At 35.4% G+C, this 18,925-nt stretch overlaps 1 protein-coding gene across 3 annotated transcripts in view; it reads left to right on the plus strand.

Annotated features, from left to right (window-relative positions):
* LOC117108783 (disks large homolog 5-like) overlaps positions 1–18,925 on the plus strand; it is a 52,615-nt gene that overhangs the window by 31,264 nt on the left and 2,426 nt on the right. For 2 of the 3 annotated variants that reach the window (XM_033250932.1, XM_033250934.1), the window contains 18 exons: positions 2,381–3,899; positions 4,357–4,489; positions 5,059–5,186; positions 5,897–6,002; positions 6,647–6,820; positions 7,508–9,149; positions 9,264–9,390; positions 9,727–9,883; positions 10,253–10,355; positions 10,649–10,820; positions 11,687–11,873; positions 12,363–12,465; positions 13,277–13,493; positions 13,839–14,038; positions 15,666–15,707; positions 16,068–16,297; positions 17,751–17,860; positions 18,201–18,310. In XM_033250932.1, coding sequence (XP_033106823.1) covers positions 2,381–3,899; positions 4,357–4,489; positions 5,059–5,186; positions 5,897–6,002; positions 6,647–6,820; positions 7,508–9,149; positions 9,264–9,390; positions 9,727–9,883; positions 10,253–10,355; positions 10,649–10,820; positions 11,687–11,873; positions 12,363–12,465; positions 13,277–13,493; positions 13,839–14,038; positions 15,666–15,707; positions 16,068–16,297; positions 17,751–17,860; positions 18,201–18,310 — 5,460 coding nt within the window. Of the gene's footprint in view, positions 1–441; positions 660–2,380; positions 3,900–4,356; positions 4,490–5,058; positions 5,187–5,896; positions 6,003–6,646; positions 6,821–7,507; positions 9,150–9,263; positions 9,391–9,726; positions 9,884–10,252; positions 10,356–10,648; positions 10,821–11,686; positions 11,874–12,362; positions 12,466–13,276; positions 13,494–13,838; positions 14,039–15,665; positions 15,708–16,067; positions 16,298–17,750; positions 17,861–18,200; positions 18,311–18,925 lie in introns of all 3 variants that reach the window. The other variant, XM_033250933.1, reaches the window with a different exon arrangement.

An 18,925-nucleotide genomic window follows, 5' to 3' on the forward strand; every position in this document is an offset into this window, starting at 1 on the left:
AATTAAGTACTGTACTTATAATTTTCTGATTGCTATTCAATTGGATTAATAACTTTGGTGATACAGTATGTTCCGCACAAGGCGTCGTATTGCAGTTCCCCTGCATTATCAAGGTACCAGTATATGCTGTTACTACAGTCTGCCTAATTGCATTTATTTATTACTACTTAAATATATTCAGTCATTAAAATTTATTAGATTAATTTAATATATTTTAATTGATTTCTTAAATATTTAAGTAATTAAATTCTTCACAGGTTGATCATCATAGTATAATTATGAAATAAATTTGGTTAAAAATTGTTATAAATCATTTTTTTTTTCAATTACAGTAGGTACTTGTTCTACAATGATAAGTCATTGAAGTCATTTGAAAATAGTAATATTTAATTCTTAGAGAAAAAATATTTCATAGAGTAATTTTCCTTAACATTGATTTACAACTCACCATGGCAACATCGTGAGCAAGGCGACTGTAGCTAATGTCGCTAAGCACGGGATATCCAATGGGAAGACATCTGAACGGATGTCCATTGGAAGGATGACAAGAAGGGCGTCTCTGGGAAGGGCATCTATGGCACAGCTAAAACTCTTTGTCTATAATTACAAGCCTTTCTACTTTATAGAATACTGTAAAGATTCATTGAATAATTCCGAATGTGAGTAATCTGTGTGTATTGTATTTACCAGGAGAGGGATGGTTCAGTGTAACCTTATGTCACTGTGTCTTGAACATCCTTAGATGGGGACGAGCCCTTTTTCATTGTCAACTGTGAATTCAATTGATTTTGGTTCATTTAAGATTATTATCTAATTATTTTAATTAACTTGTATATAATCGATAATAATTGTAGTATTATTTTTAATTTATATTTTTTTGTATTCTTAATGTAAAGCGCCTTTGAACATGATTACTCATGAAATGGGCGCTATAGAAATTTGGTAAATAAATAAATAAATAAATTAGTTTGTATGTATGTATTGTCGTATGAATCAGAAATAATCTCCATTCCGAGTCAGAAATCCTATATAAAGCTTGACAAAAATGTCTAATGTGAACATAGTTTCCATGGTTATAACATTTTTCTTGAAACACTTTTGCCCTTACAGATATAATACCCAGAAGGAATTACCTGTGTTGCACTTTCTTTTATTGAAATAAGAGATGATCACATCTTTTCTAATTTCTTTGAATTTTTTTTCTGTAATGATATGAGATCAAGTACCAATGGTGAAATATGACCTTTGACATTATGTACACTGAATGTATTAATGATTAATTGTTCAGTAGATTATACTATCAGATGCTTCCATGTGATTTACTTTACAGTATTCATCATTTGATGCTGAATATTTAATTATCCAAATTAAAACCTATGGTTTTAATAGAATACAATAAAATATTGTAGTAAAGAAAAAATCTACAGACATATGGAAGTACCGATAAGAGTTTTGCAGTGTACAGTAGGTACTATTTGGACATTTGTCTCCCTTGTTTTTGGCCCAAGTGGTACACTAAAAGTAAACTCGCAGGCTGTTACTTTTGAAGACACTGCCCCAGTTTCCTTCTGGTACTAGCGGAGTGGGGTTATCTTATGCTACTGTTCAGGATTTCCCTTTTCTTTACTTTAAAAGGAAATGTCCCTGGCAATTTCTTTGTCATTTGGGGGAGGGAATGTACTGCTTTCCTTCCTACTACAGTATGGGAGGGAAGATTGTCATCCCCATTGTATTGTATCTCATAGAAGAGAATATTCTAGGTGGTTTCATTTGCACTAAAGTGGTTTTATGTTTCCATTGAGTTGGACTTGGGATAGGTTTGTCTTTTGCTGTTCCCCTAGTATTTGATTTGATATGCGATAATCCCATACTGTTTTCCTTGGTTTTGTCTTAAGAAAGGGCTTATCCCAGGCTGTTCTTTGTTTGTGTACATGTCTGAGGTATACTCATGAAACCGTACTATAGGATAATTCAGATGTTTTTTTCAGCTTCTACATTTTCAATTGTGTTGTTTAATAGTTCAATACAATAAATTTAATCACCACTACTGACCTGGGTTCAGCTAGGGACCGTCTAAAAACATCAGATATGACTGATTAATGTTGTTTACAACCTCCTAATGTGGATATCTTGTCATTTCCGTAACAAAATGTTTTTTGCGGGGTGGAGTTGTTAGCACCACGTCCAACCTAACCTGGAGGACCAGATGCTAATTTCTGTCTGGCCTCTATCCCGTGACCTGCCCGACATGGTTGAACCTACTTGGTATAACTCACAGGGGTCTCTGAGACACGCAAGCCTCCCCCACCATGTGAAGGTAATAGCACAAGGGAAATGTGGATATATCTTACTAATATTTATTCAAATTCATCATTTGCAGGTCCACGTGGCATTACAAGATACCCTACACGTCAGACAGAGGTAAAGACAAACGTACCACATTATGGAACTAGCGAAGGCAGCGGTCAATATTGTCATCAGGAACCTATAGTCATGCAGAACGGGGATGAAGTCATGGTTCCCAATGGGAGCAAAAGGTCTAGTGTTGACTATGAAATATCCAGATTGTCATCGGACTTAAAAGATTTGAGATCACGCTATGATCAAGCACTACGGGAGGTTGACTATTACAGAAAGCAACATAACAGTGTGATAAAACATAATGAGTCTATGAAGAAAGAGGTTCAGTCATTGAAACTGGATAGAAGTGATTTACAAGGCAAACTGAATCAATCCATCAAAGAATATCAGAATCTAAAACTGCACCATGATGAACACTACAAAGAACTTAGTGAGCTACGCCGTCAGGATCGCAAGGTCATCCATTCTGGCTCGTCTGAGGTCTTAAACAAAATGTATGACACCGCTTTAGACAGATGGGAGTCATTGAAAAAAGAACATGAAGCACTGAGAAAATTGCATGCTGATCTCATCACGGATTTTAATTATTCTAAGAGTATTTTAGAACAAAAGAATGAAGATTGTTCCCAATTACAGAAACAAAATGAAACTATTTTATCCGAGAGGGAATATATACAAAAACAGTTAAATCATGCGAAGCATCAGTTCACTTCAGCGCGACGAGAATTAGATGCAGAAATTTTACGGAGACAAAAACTTGAACAAGATCTGCGTAGTAGAATTCAAGAAAGAGATCATTATAGTAAAAGTTATCAAGATGCAAAGAAAAGTCTCTTGAAGGTGACCCAGGAACGTGACGCTGCAGTTTCTGAACATAAACTTGTAATGAAAGAACGCGACACGGTACATAGGGAAATTAATTCACTACATGAACAAGTTGAACAGAGTGAAAAAAAACTGAAAGACCAAGAGCTTGAGATAAAACAAGTGAAACACTCAAATGAACAATTAGGTAGAAAATTACAAGTTTTAAAAGATGAAAAACTAAAATTTGAGACAAATTGTTTACAGATGAATAGTATCCTTGCTTCCATTGAACAAGACAGAGCCAAGGTTCAAGAGGAATGTGATAAGTTTAGCCAAGAACGTGACATTGCCCAGCACGAGCGCATCCAAGCTATTACCGACTACGAAGCTATGCAACAGCAATGCTACAACGCTGTTCAGCAGAAGCAAAACATGCGCTCTGAGTTTGATATGGCAAGTCAGGAGCTTGGTGCACTACGTAAACGGATTGAAATGTTAGAAGGCGAGGGCAATGACCTACAGAAGGATGTTACAAATAAGAGCAAGCAGAGAGATTTTGCATTTAGTGAATGGGAAAAGACAGTTAAAGAACGTGATAGCATCAAAGCAATGTGCGATAAACTACGTAAAGAACGTGACCTTGCTGTCGCCGATTACGCTGAGGCTTTGAGAGCATCAGATGTTATGAAACGGCAGCTTAGCTCCGCAACTAAAGAACTTAAAGAGACAAAGTGAGTATTCTTAAATAGTTAAACTACTTGGTGTTTTATAGTCTACCAATGAATGTAAACATTTTTGGTATGTTAGTAATCGATTCTACATTTCATTCTTTATTAGAACATTGTCAAGATTAAATAAAGTCCATGATGGTGACAATACTTAACCACCAGAAATCAAATATAAATAAATAAATAATGCAAACTGTTAAGTGTAGGTAAACATTTTGTAGTTATAATATTAAATGGAAAGCTAAATATTTGCTTAAATAAATACAAAATATGTTATATGATTAAATAAATACAAAATATGCTACATGCTATAAATACAAAATGTGCTATTCAAATTTATATTATCTATTTTGCGGTTCAAATTTATCGGCTCAGCACAAACAGTAATAAAACATACATGCTCAATGTAGGTGTGTCTTAAGTATGCTGGTAATCATTAAGTTTGTTTCTTCTTTTTTAGAGCAAAGATTATTTCAGGGGAGCATGAACGTAGAATGAAACAATCTGTTACGCATAGTCGAGATTCTGCCATTGATGCAGACTTTCAAGAATGGGAAACGGAAACAATAGAATTTGAGTTTGAAACTGAGGAGGTACGTACATCAACCCTGTCAGTTAGTGCAGACAGCCTGGATAGCATTCCTCATTGTCAAATTTTCTGCATTAAGTGGAAAGATCAGCTGAGAAAATTGTCCCCAGAAGGGAGTAGCTAGACTGGTTTTACTCGAGCAAAAATTGAACAGGACACCCAGTATTAAGAAGAAAAATAAAATTTTAAAAATATATATATTTAAATTTCATCGGGCACTATACGTTGCCTGAATCAACAACTATATTTCATTATTAGTTATTTCAAATCAAATTGTAAACAACAGTTATTTTTAAGGAAATGTTACCCTTCATCTTTGTAAAAATGAATCCAGTTCAACAAGGCTTTAGGCCACAGGTAAGGTTTTCATTTAATAATTCAAGTGTGAACAACAATATGGTGGAAGTTGATACTAAAGTTGATACTTAATGAGCATCATTGTCCTTCAGACATTTGAAAGAATCCTTCGTTTATACCTTCCCCCTTTTGAAAAAAAATCACATGGAAACAATTTAATGTTTGATGGAAATTATTTATTTGTTAAATAATAATAATTGTTATATTTTCATGCAGGAATGTGATGCCAGTGTGCTAGGCTTTGATTTTGGGGATCGTAAGAGCAATGGTCATGTGACAGATGACTGCTCCACCATCTTTATATCAAAAGTCGACAAAGGGAGCCGTGCTGACGGAAGACTCAGGTACGAAGACTTCACTTATTCTTTTCTTATTATTAGTCAGGAAGTTAATTTATTCATTTATTTATGAAAATTCAGTCTATAATAATCTACCTGGGGAAGCCAAATAGCCACACAATTGTCGTGACTAGTGGCTAGTAATTACTTCACCCCCGCATACCCCTCCTCCCCCTCCCTGTGACTAAACTTAATTTAGAGACATATAGCAAATAAAGAAAAAATAAATAAAATGCATACAAGACTTCTATTAAAACCATCTTCTCATCTGTAATTTAAAATAAAAAGATTGTGTTAAGCGTATTTATTAGGCAGCACTAGATGATGTTGAAATACTTTAAATTTTTGATGGTCAACAGGTACTGACCAGGGTTCAGTCCCTTGTTAGCGACGAAGGTGTATCCCCATACTGCGGTTTGAGTGCTCGCTTGGCTTGGTACTTTCATTCTTTCACATTTCCTAACATCTCTACGCTTGTGTTTTACTGCCCATAGAGACTTTTTGTATTTTGCGCTATATAAATTTAAAAAAATTAACCATTAAATATAGCAATCATTGGTGGGTCAGCTTGAAAATGTCATATGAAATCCATGTGGAAAGCATATAGTACCCTTACATTTGAGGACCCCTACTCTACATTTTGGTAAATGATAGATATCATGTTTATTGTCATATATTTATTTAATGTGCTATTATTTATTTGTCTCTTTTTTCAGGGTCAATGATTACATAATGAAAGTGAATAATATCAACATGACAAATGTCAATGATCGTAACACAGCAATAGAAGCCTTGAAGAAGTGCAGAGGCATTGTCAATATCGTTAGTACCAACACTAAGTACTTTTCACTCCAGCTGCTAACACGAAAACATATGGCCAACAAACCCTCACATATGCCTTCTTGGAAATGACCTATTTTATGTCATAGGATGTTTGTATACTTCTGGAACAGTTTTCAAATCCACACAGATTTTTCCCAAAACATACAACTCACCTCACTAAGTTCTTAATGAGCTGTCAAAGCATTACAGTTCATCTTAATTGTTGGTGGATGATAAAAACAGGTCTATATGTTGTGCATCATTGTATTCAGACAGTACATTTGTGTCCTACCAGTTACAATTTTCAGATGTGTAGTTATGGTCTTGAAGTTTTCCACCCAGTCTAAAGCTAATTTCATGGCCCTCCACCCACCCTTCTTAACCTACTTTTTCATCCTTAAAATCCACTCTTCTTATTTAGAGTTTACCAGTTTTATCACCCACCCACACTTGGAATGTCTCTCACCCAGACACCCTTAGTTTTCTATAGCTACAACTCTGAATTTTGTAACAATGTGAGCAGCAGTAGCTGTAATCATATATTATATTCCACATCATCAGATTGATAATATAACTGTTTACATTTTATTGTGGTAGTACTAACCAGAAGAATAAAATTGCTATTTCATGGTTTTTCCCTGAAGGTCGTGAAGCGACGGAGGTGCTCATCTAGCAAAATGGTGCATTCTGTCAAGCTCTACCTAGCTGGAGAAGATCATGGACTCAGTCTGGAGTCAGGAGTCTACATCAGGAGGATAAGTCCAGGATCTATTGCAGCTAAAGAGGGCAGCCTGTCTGTTGGTGACAGGATAATATCAGTAAGTATTTTGTTTAGAATTGTTTCTCACCTGATGGGAAAAATGAAAGTCCAGGTGTATCATATTATTGTTATCTTTGTGTGATTGTTCATAATTATTATTCGATATTAGTATGATAGTGTTTTGCAATTTGTTTGAGGGTGAAGCTTTGGAAGGGGAAGACGTTGAACTGGGAAGAAATCCCCCATTATGACATCTTTCCTCATATGTGGCAAAGACCATCCAAACCAGTCACTCGTCGCAAAAATTTGTTTTCAGGTATTGATACAAAGTTAAACAGTAAAATGAGAGCTATGAAATGGTAAAAAGAATCATTTAAATCCGACATTTCGTTATAAAGTTACAGGAGTTTTAACATACAGCTGTTTTAAGAACAATCTTTGAGAAATCAGCTTGCAAAGTTTATGATTTTGGGCATTTTTCAGGCAGAAACCATCACCAAATTGTTGAAAATTGTTGTTTTAACATTGAAAATGGGGAAAATAACAGCATAGCATGATATATAGATATGTAAAGGTTACTTTAGTGTAATAAAATAGACTTCAAAAATGTTGACATTCCAGCATGTTCTGGCTATTGTCTGTGAAGCAGGATTTGCGACGAGTGACTCGTTTAGCTCGTCTTTGCCACATGTGGTGCTGAATGACACCCATTAAGACTAACATTATTATATGTTGCATTTCATAGATCAATGGCATACAGCTTGAGAACCGTACTACAAGGGATGTAGAGAAAATGTTGCAGATGTCAGGTGATCCAATCCTTATTGGCATCTTGCGATCAAGTAGTAGCAGTTCCTTCTCTACGAGCACAAGTCCGACATTCGACTCCATTAAGAGCCAGGAGTCCACTTCATCCAAATCCAGTCTTGCACCGTTTCCAGAGGTGCATGAGAAGATTGAGCGCAGAGAGGCTTCGAATACAGAGTGTAAGAATACTACATTAGAGAGAACGAAAAAAGATATTTATCATGCCACACCGATCCAAATAACATCACAAACAGATGAGCATTTCTCAATCCACCATGGACCAATACATGACAGAAAAGGAAGGAGCACTTCAAAAAGATCCGATGATCCATGGCAGTTGCAGACAATGCACAATGCACCAATGCATCATCAAGAACGTGGACATGAACAACGCGGTCCAAAAGAAAATATCAAACACCACGGGTCACACCAAAGAGAAAGCTCACACTCCCACCAACGCCAGAACTCGCAGGATAAGCATTCCCATGGATATGCACATCCAGTATCCCAGAATACACCACAAGACTCCTCTAAACATTCCCACGAACATTTAATTAGGCATAAGCCAAATGATAAACCTCGCATTCCTACCCAGAACCCTAGTTCTCGCAATATCCATAAAGCAGACTGGGGGAAATTTAACGGTAGTGATAAAGACCACCGGCCATCGGAGACCATTGAGTCACCAAGAAGTCAACGTGGAACATGGCCAAAATCTCGTCAACCTCCTGAAGAACTTTGTAATCCTAAGAAACCGAAAAGCAACCGTGAAACCATCATTCCTATAGTTAACCAATATATATTTTGCGAACCTAACAAAAAAGAGACAAGCAGATCAAATGGTCCACAAAGAAGCGTACGTCAACCAAACAAAGCGCCCTCAGATAAATCATTGCCTTTGCAATCCAACCAACATGAAATTTGGGAGACGAACCCCAGACTAGTTCATAGTATGCACATGGCATCAGTTTCATTACCGGATACAAGCGAAGACTTCGTCAATCGGGAAGGCACTTCATTACCTCTTGAAGTTTCCCGGTCATCTTCAATTCGTTCTGCCAAACCTAATCAAAGTGCAATCATGCAAAGTGAAGTCCAAAGACTAAAAACATCGGAACCTCAGTACTATAACGGCAAGCAGCATAACTCAACAAGTAAAGCTTGGACCAGCCCGACATCTACTGCCAATTTTAAATTTAATCCAGGAACGCAACCATTCTCAAGCATTCCTGCCACATCACAGATTGTGCGACACCAGTATGTCGTCCCCAGCTACATGGCAGAAAGCTCGCCTGTAAATCGTCGGCCAGGACATAATGACCGCGTAAAATCACCATTATCAGAAACAATGTACGGTGGAAGGTCAATGACCCTTCCATCTGAACACTATCAAAGTAGTAATAACAACAATCGCATTCTTGAAAATATAACACCAGAGATGAAGCAGTATTTGGCACAACCAAACGCAGGCACATTATCCCTTCCTACATCCTTCCCCCGTCCAGAGCGAATTCAGCTGTCGTCAGGGAAGCACCGAATGAGTCCAGGACCAACCCAGTCTACCAACTCCCTGGAAAGAAGTAAGTTCATTTTTCTTTATTTTTTTGAGAAACTTTCTGAATCTTCAGATTTGTAATGGTGTATATTTGTTAGAGAAACCAAATGATAATTGCTGCTTTTGTCTTTCATTTAAGCATCTGTCAAATCCTACAGCTCTGGTGATGGTGCTATGTCTCCCTCCATTCCAGAAAATATCTCAGGGCGGAGCTCATTGGCCTCTATAACCGAGAGTGTTTACACTTTACCACGTCCTCGTCCAAGGTAACTTTAACAATTTAAATTTTGAATATTATGGTTATGTGTCTAGTAAGATGTAAACCATGAGGGCTGCAACTGTACTCGCCTCATAACTAAGGAATTAGTAATTAAATGAGTTTGTTGCTGTGTATTCCTACACAACACCATTGTTGTTATTTTGTATGTTTTGCAGATAGTATTCTACATTTTCAGCTCAAACAATGAAATCAATTGGTATTCTTCAAAAGTAAAATTTAAATAGATATGAAGCTTTTTTGATTATAGACTACATCCAGTAGCAGAAAAAAAAAATAGTTTTCACAAATTTTAAATATCTGTTGGCTTTCCTCATTGTTTTAGGGAGCAAGAAATTCGAACAATATCGATTGAGAAGAGCTCCGAGCAACTTGGTATCTCGATAAGCATGGGATTTGACGGCGGTATAATGGTGACAGATGTGCAGCCAGGTAGCCTAGCCCACCGAGCTGGCCTTGTTACTGGGGATCAAATTTTAGAAGTAAGTTTTAAAATTTCTGTTTATATTCTTTTTTTTGAGACCATTAAACAAATGATCTCTTCACAAATAAATAAATTATAAACTTGAGCATAGAAATTATTAAATTAAAAAATATGTTCCCTGATTTTTTAACTGGATAATTATAATAAAGATAATAATTTCTATCATTTTTTTGCTGTAAAATGATGGTTTTTATGGGTAAGCATTTTTTAAATACACTAATTTCAATGTTCAAGTTGATAATTTTTATGTTACTTCAAAATGGGCAAGAAATTTCAAAAATGATTTTTATGATTTTTTTTGTTTTTTGTTTTTTGCAAGGGACAGTACATCTTTAATTGTGATGATATTTTGATTCTCCCCTTACAGTATAATGGAATCAACTTGAGAAAATCAACCTATGACCTTGCTGCTAAGATAATTTGGCAAGGAGGAGACAGTGTGCAGATATTGGCCCAGTACAACCCAGAAAGTAAGAAAAAAATTCAAACTACCTCCATCTTTCCATTTTTATCATAAATTTAGTTAAGATTATGTTTTTGTAGTGTTAACTCTTTTTTTTATTGCTAATTAATTCCTATCTTTGTAATACTTGTAAGTTCATGCAGTAAGTGTATGTATCAGTTAATTGTTTGATTGTAAATTGAAATAAAATATATTTTGTTTCTATTTTATATTTTCTATAATCTGAACTGATGATTCTGTAGATTATTATTGTCAACATAAGTAACAACTTTAACCATCGATAATTATTTTGATCTATAGAAATACATTCAGTTGAGAGGAGATCAGTGTGCGCAAGTAACCAGACCACTCCAACAGCCACACCTATCAGTACTACAACGAATTCACCTGTCAGTAGTCGACCGCCCTCTGCAATGGCGTCAGATAATGGTACTGTCACGCCTCCAACCCCAAGGGCAAGCATGAGCTTCAGGTAGGGTCTTTGGTTTAGATCTCAATAGGTACAAAACATTTTTCTAAAAATACATCATTTTAATATAGTAAGTGATTTAAAATCTGTGGTCATCAGATCGTTAATCATTATGAATATAGTATTAACCAGTGGTTTATAATCAGGTTAAAGTTACCTGTTAAATCAATCTCAAGATTTAATCTATGCAGTAATACAGTATCATATAAAATATAAAATGAGTTTCAGATGTAAATAAATGTTCAATCAATCTATTGAATCAAAAGCATGCAATATTTCATTAATTTATGCTATAAAAGTCAAACTAGTATAATAATATTAATATTGTTGTTTGAACAGTAGATTGAAATCATCATTGTCATAAAACAATAGGCCATAAAGGAGTAATTTTGGCATGACAGGCAAGCCATTGAATTCCTTATAAAAAATGGGAACTGGAGTGAACCAATAGGAGTGTGGGTATCTATACACCCACCATTGTGCTGTATATAAGCATTTATTTAATCCTGCCTGTAGTCATGAAAAATTTCACTGCTATAATGAACATTTTTTGTAAGTGTTTGTACCTTGTAGATTGCACTCCAAAACACATCCATTAGAAGGAAGAGTTGGCATAGCTAACTATAATATAAAATCAAATTGCATTAGTGTTACAGTGTAAATCATATTTACTACATAAGTAAAATAATAGTTACAACTTAACAATTTCTTTTTTTAGTTGTACAGTAATTAACCTTTGAGAAAATGGGAAAAAATAATTAGACCTAGCTCACCCTATGTTCTAGGACTGAAATTTGTCACAGGGAGTACTCTAGTTATTATAATTTTTGACTTAATAAAACAAATGATTAAACTACTCTTTTTTACAGCTCTCCGATTATGGATGACTCTCCGATGCCTTGTGAACCTCGCTTTGTTTTCCTGCGTAAATTGAGCTCATCCCTCGGGATCAGTACCAGTGGTGGGAATGCAAGCGGCATATTTGTTTCTGAGCTTCAACCAGATAGCATTGCTAACAGACCAGATGGTCTACGTGTTGGTGATCAGATCTTAGAGGTAGGTTTCATAAATAATTAGTTTGTAGAACATCTCAATGCTGTACTTGTTACATATTTGTTTGAATTTCCCATATATGAGCATGGTGATTTCATATCATACCCATATATAGGCATATTGCAGGAATTATTCACATTTGAAATTTGAAAGTAGTCAAGTCTATCTTCTGGTTCCAATGATACCACTAAAATATATATTTAACAGTGTTGATAAATATAGTTAATTGAATAATTATGATGAATTAGCAAATTTTATATTTTTTGTAAGCCTTATTCTCTCAATTTCTGTATTGGTGTAATGAGTTTTTAGTGATTTATATATTGATGATAATTTTCTATTCTTTGTAAAATCTAATCCTGTCTAATTCATTCAATTTGAGTATCTTTCTAAACCTAATTTAAATTTCTTGTACATTTGTTTGTGTACTACTTAATTAATCACTCACTTTGCTTGGGTTCACTTTTTTTGTGATATTTTCATTTTTCTTAGTACAATGGAGTTGACTTACGGTCTGCTACTGCAGAGCAAGCAGCGCTTGAATTCCAGAAACCAACAGACACAATAACAATCCTTGCCCAGTACAATGTTGCTAGTAAGTTCACAGTATATTAATACATTTTTTTAGCCCTACTGCATCTATTATACTGCCCTCATAAGGCTGATTGCTTAATAGTTGATTGATTAATAGAACTTTTTTAGATCTACTACCTCTATTATACTGCCGTCATGTGGAGCTCTAGAAACATTTGGCTGATTGCAGATACTTTATGAACTTAATGTCAGTGTTCACATTGGATGAACTTTGAACAAGACAAAGGGTAACATTGGTCAGATTGTACTGTCTGTTTACACTTGGATTTAAATACGTAATAGGTTTACATTCTATGTAACTGATTACATTGCATTGCCAGTCTGAACATATTCTGTGAAAATTTAAGTGACTTCCTCGGTATTAGTACATGCTTGGCAACATTTAACTGAGTTGCTTTTCTCGCATTGAACATATCTGCTTAGGAGATGCAGTGTGGTTATTTCTCTGGTGAATGTTTCTTTGGATTAAACTTAATGTGCGAGTTGAGTAATTTGACCATGGAGAATGTTATGCAGATTGTTCGCACTGGATTATGTTTGTTCAAACTGACCCAGTTCACTTTTACTTTGACCAAAAAAGGTCTAATCCAAGCTTCGGCGACATTATGAGGCTTAGAGAGGGAGCTATTTTTATCAGCAAAAATCCTGGTATGTGAGTGGATTTGAACTAAATCCCATTATGGTTCAATTTATGCATAGCCATAAAATATTAAAGATGGTTTTTTGTTCTGAATGTAAACAAATTTTGAAAATCTGAAAGGTTATGTTAGAGTCAATTGCAAGTTGTTCATAAATCCTTTCATTTTTTTCAGAGTTCAATAAAATCCAAGAGCAGCCATGCGATTCCTTCTACATCGAGGCTCAATGCCGCTATGCAGCTGACAATGAAAACTTCCTGTCATTTAAGAAAGGAACAATTTTGTTTGTTGATGACACGATGGCAAATGGTGAAATTGGGCTCTGGCATTCCTGGATAGTTGAAGAAAATGGACAAAAAATTAAACATGGACACATACTAGGAAAAACAATGTAAGTTTTTTTGTTTGTAATTCTATTATTTACTAAATAGTTGCTGCCTCCAGTATGAAACATTTCCTATAATGTATATGAAATTCTTTTTGATAGTTTCTGTATTGGAGTACAAGTCTTTCTACAGTAAATGAGTATAAGACATTATTGATGAAATAGAGTGCCCTCAGTACTATGATTGTTGAAATTTTAATAGAATAGCCTTTAATTTTTTTTTATTTCAGCATCTTGTTAATAGATATTGGCCTCATAATCGTTACATCTGTGATCTAATATAATTTGCAAAGATGTTTGAATTGTACAAAGAAATCAACTTTGCATTTAATTGTATTATTTTTATTTAAGGTTTGAACAAGATCTAGCTAGAAAGCGAAGTTATTCTGAGGATGAAGACCTTCGACATACAACGTCACGCAGATCAGTGGGCGGAAAACGTGGAAGCTTCTTCCGACGCAAGAAGCATCATCAACGACAAAGTTCAAAAGACAGTAGGGAGTTGAATGCCCTTGAGACTCAATCAATGTCAGATGTTCCGATAATGGATGGTGAGCTTCCATTATAACATTTCATTTTAATTTATGCAGAAATTTAATTACATTTTTAACTCAATATGAAATCAATGCAGTCGCGGAGATGTAGCAATGCTATGATGCCTGCACTCCAAAGCCAGGGCCCTAGGCATCCCAGAATTTTTCCCTATGACTGAAACATCTCCACTTCATAATGAGACATAGTTTATGAAGCTGTATTTCATAATTTAAGGGGGCCCTGAATAATAGTTCACCTGCAAAGATGGTATTCAAAACACAATTGTATAGTATATAGATTTCTGGATTCCTGTAATAGTAAAGGAGGGTGGCAGATTTACAGTGTACATCCAATGAGCAGGAAAATTATTCTGCTGTTAAGTTGTTTATGAGAGGTGCTACATGGAATTGTGATAACAATTTATATGAGTAGCTATAGGAATTAATAGATATCTATTCCATTACTGGTGTGTGTGGATGGACGGATTTAGTTGGGTAAACACCAAGGATAACCCACGAAAGTCTAAAGAAGAAGGCTTATTTCCAGTGGCGTCCTTTTGGTACTGATAAGTCATTGTACATTGGGAGACTATCCCCTACTCTTTTCCGAATAGTGTACTGTGTTTTTTAACATGCACATGGGACCAGCGGCGTAAGCATCTCATCCGATGGATGGTGTGCACTATCATAACTTGCATTACAAGGGGCTTGTAACAAAAGGGACATATAGATCTCCATGTTCAGTGCATACATAGTGGCTACCACCAGATTAGCCAACTGAGCTAAGCTGCTCTCGTAACTTTTAAACTTTGACCAAATTATCTGTAGTATATTGTCACACGGGTAAATAATTACAGACTCAAGATACCATTCATAAATTTATTGGCTTTGAAACTGTCATCACATTGTCCATGTAATAACGAACCATACTTAATATGTAAGCATAAATTGAACATATAGATTATTAACATATATTCAGAGTTCAAATCAATGTAATGTTCATGACTTATCCATTGTCCAATATACATATCAGCTTGAATTGGTAAACTGTTCCAAACTGTATTTCTCAATAATAAGTGTGAGTACTGCATGAACTTCTAACACACGATTCCCAAAACAGGCTTCGAATGAGTAGTCAATCAGTTCATGCAACGCAATGTGTCAACAGGTTATCCACCACTATAACGAAGGTATATCACGGGCACGAGGCCACCTGCAGTAAAATACCAGACATTTTACAATAATAATATTCATCTCACTAATAAGTGCTAATTAGAAATATTACCCACAATCTGTTCTTAAAACCTACTTACAATTGTTGTAATGTTTACAGCTTATAGGTTAACATAATCCATGTCTATCCTGACATCTACACGTACGGTATATACTAAGGCCTATTTGTTCCCGGCTTATCAAACTATAGTCACAGACCGTTTTGACCTAACACCAAGCCTTTACCGCACTCAATGACTACCCGAATCACAAAGAGCCAAGGTCTTTTAACTGCAAGTAATTTGCATATCAATGGTGCATGGCACCTGTACATGTAACAATGGCATAAAATACCATAGCACATAACCTAACGTGACATATATTTCTGTTGATACTACTTGTGAATGATGACATACTCTTATATTTTCCACAGATATATTCATCCCAACTTATCAGAGAGTTGAAAGACTTGATTGTAAGTACATCACTTTTGATCTAAATTTGATTGACATTAATTAATTAACACCATTGTTTTACTTGCTACACACTCACAATATATACACTCGAGTGGAGTTGAATAGCTTGGTGGTTAAGATGCTCGCCTTCCAATCCTATTGTCCTTGTTTCAATTCCTGTCAGATTCCAGGATTTTTTCTAGCGACAAAACAACTCTACTCCATAAACCTTGTTATGAGACTAAAAATATGAGACTAAAAAATACAACAATAAAAAATAGTTTTAGCACAAAATCTGAAATTCAGTGAAACTATATCTGAATTTTTGATCATTTCCCAATTTTTACAAGGACTGATATCTAATGTTTATTAATTTGCAGACAACCAGAAGAGGCCGGTGTTGGTAATTGGCCCTCTAAATGACAGAGTCAATGAGAAACTAGAGTTGGAATCACCAGACAAGTTCACCAGATGCCACCCAGAAGTGATGAAGATGTCATTGATCTCAATTGAGAAAGCAATCTCTGACAGTGTGTTCATTGACTACCACCGGAACGGCGAGGAATTTGAATGCGTGCATACATCAACCATCAAAGAAATTAGCAAGCAGGTAACCAAGTTATATTCCAGAAAAAGGCTCATTGCAGCTGTTGCGTTTTGTTTTATCAATCTTTAAAGTTGTGTTTAGCTCCTATTGTGGCTTCTGACTCTAGTCTTAAGACAAGACACTCTATCTGTCTTGTCTCTGCTTTAGTGTAAGTGAGTAATTTATAGGTTTTGTTACCAATGCACATATTGTGGAGTACTCCATCATGGAATTGAATATTTTGACAATGACCAGAGTAAAATGTGATATACTAGAAGCCATGGCAACATGTACTCAATAAAGTTCTGGACACGCTCAATATTACGTGATAAATATCTAATTTGCTACGTAGTAAGGACACAACTTAACCCTCTGGATACCGGATTCTTTTATAGTGCAAACCCTTGAATACCGGATTCTTTTGCAGTGTAACAAGGTTTTTTGCGTTTTTTGAGTATACGTCGCTCTGGTGGATTTTTGGGAACTTTCTGTAAATTATACAGAAAAATGTTTCTAAAAACAAAGAAAGCTTATAGAATAAGCTTTCATTTGATGTATAATTTGTATTTTTGGGAATTTTTTTTTCATAATATAATATGATATAATATATATATAATATAATAGAAATGACAGAAAAATGCTACATATAAATCGTCAGCAAAAACCGAAAAAAAAAATAAATTATAGCCCCCCAAAAAAAATAAATAAATAAAACATTCCTATTCCACACAGTTATATAATTATTTACCCAACCATCCATAACTATAAGCGCGATCTTTCCATTCAAAAGCGTCGACTACCCTCACATTTCTAGGCCTAGGCTCATCGTCATCAAGAACATCTCTGCCGTCAGAACTGCTTGAAGCCCCACCGTCCTCATCGCTAAACAGGCACGTCTAAGTCTCGCACATCTAAAAATTCACCTTCATCGCTGTCTGAATCAAAAATCAGGTCAATCGCTTGCTCAGCTGTGTACACATCTTGTGCGGCCATTTCGAAAAAATTTTGAAATTAATAACGAATTCAAATTGATATTTCTAAAAATTTTTATATAAGCGCATGTGAGTTCTTCACAGATTTCGAAAGACAAAAGCTTCACGCATGCGTGTTCAAAATTTCTGACGTATTGGAGCTAAAATAAAAACAGAAGAGCGATTTGAAAACCACCTATTTTTTAGTCACGAAATTTCGATTGTATTCGAAAATGGGAATTCTCGGTTTGAGGTCAATTTCGACTACAGTCGAAGATGGTATCTAGAGGGTTAAGACTGACACAATTATTTATTAAATGTTTGTAATCATCATTGTTTTCTTGTGCGTCAGGCTGTATGGTGTATACTGTACTGTGTGTTGGAAATATAGTTATTGTTCAATGCTTGGTTTTGTAGAAGTACCTGCTGCAATTGTATTGGTTTTTAAGGCATTGCTTTCTGTAATGCATTGCTTTATGTAATGCATTGTCTTTTTCTTTTTGTAGGGTTGCCATTGTCTTGTAGATATTTGTCCGTCAGCTGTTGAACGACTTCATAGACTTCATCTTTACCCTATTGTCATCTACATCAAATTTAAATCACCAAAACAAATCAAGTAAGTAAAATTTCTATTATGTTTTTATTCCTTGTTAAAAAAAATTCTCAAAATGACAAAACTAACTCCAACCAAAATACTGTTAGTGTTGTGTATAATATAAATATAATAAAACATTACAAGCTAGATGGTTGCCAAGAAGGACCCTTTGAACTGACAGCCCAACACAAACTGCAGATGCCCTCAGACCCTTAATAGATAGCTAAACAACTTGAGAGCTTGTTTGTAAAGCTACACAGAAGTGAACTATGCATTTAGAAGTTGATGGATTTGATAAGCTTAAAATGAACACATTTTTAATTGAAACATAGAATATAGTGATGTGACTTTGTTTTCATAGGGAGCAACGAGATCCACGATTTTTACCTGAACGTGTGCACTACAAACAGGCAAAGGAGCTCTTTGAGAATGCGCAGCGACAGGAACAGAACTACAAACACTTCTTCTCCGGTAAGTTCAACAATCTGAATTCTATGTAAATACATTTACAATAAATTTTCTTAACAAAAGTATGGATTCAATTCTCATACACACTGTATGTGTTGATCTTGTGAGTCAATCTGATACTGAAAGTATATATAAAAGTATATAAGACATTGTTGGTGATGTAATGTAATTGATTTATATAGTGACTTATAGTGCTTGGGGCATGGACTAGCTTGTGCAATAGCTTCCTTCTCCCCTAATGGTCACTTGTGTCTGAGCCGGTAAACCAATTCCAGCTACTTTTGTCTGTCCACAACAGGGGATATATGGATTAGTACACTAGAGTAACCCCCTTTACTCATCTAAAAATATATAATGTATGTGTAGTGTATAATTGGCCCCAATTGTGTACACTCGGCCTACGGTTTGTAGTACTTAAGCCGAAAGGACTTTTCCACCAGAAGAACCATAGACCAGCGTGCCCCTCGAATAATGGCTGTAGGTTGCATTGCTCCTGTTTTAACCGCTCGGCTAGTCTCCTTGCCATTGAGACAGTTTATTGCATGGTTTGGCTGCTCTTGAGTGATTGCATGGCATCGAGATAGGAGATCTTTTGCAAGGTATATAGATTTACACTAT

Source organism: Anneissia japonica, unplaced genomic scaffold (assembly GCF_011630105.1).
Source record: "Anneissia japonica isolate Jap-2015-1 unplaced genomic scaffold, ASM1163010v1 scaffold287941_len684077_cov200, whole genome shotgun sequence".
Lineage (NCBI taxonomy): Eukaryota > Metazoa > Echinodermata > Crinoidea > Comatulida > Comatulidae > Anneissia > Anneissia japonica.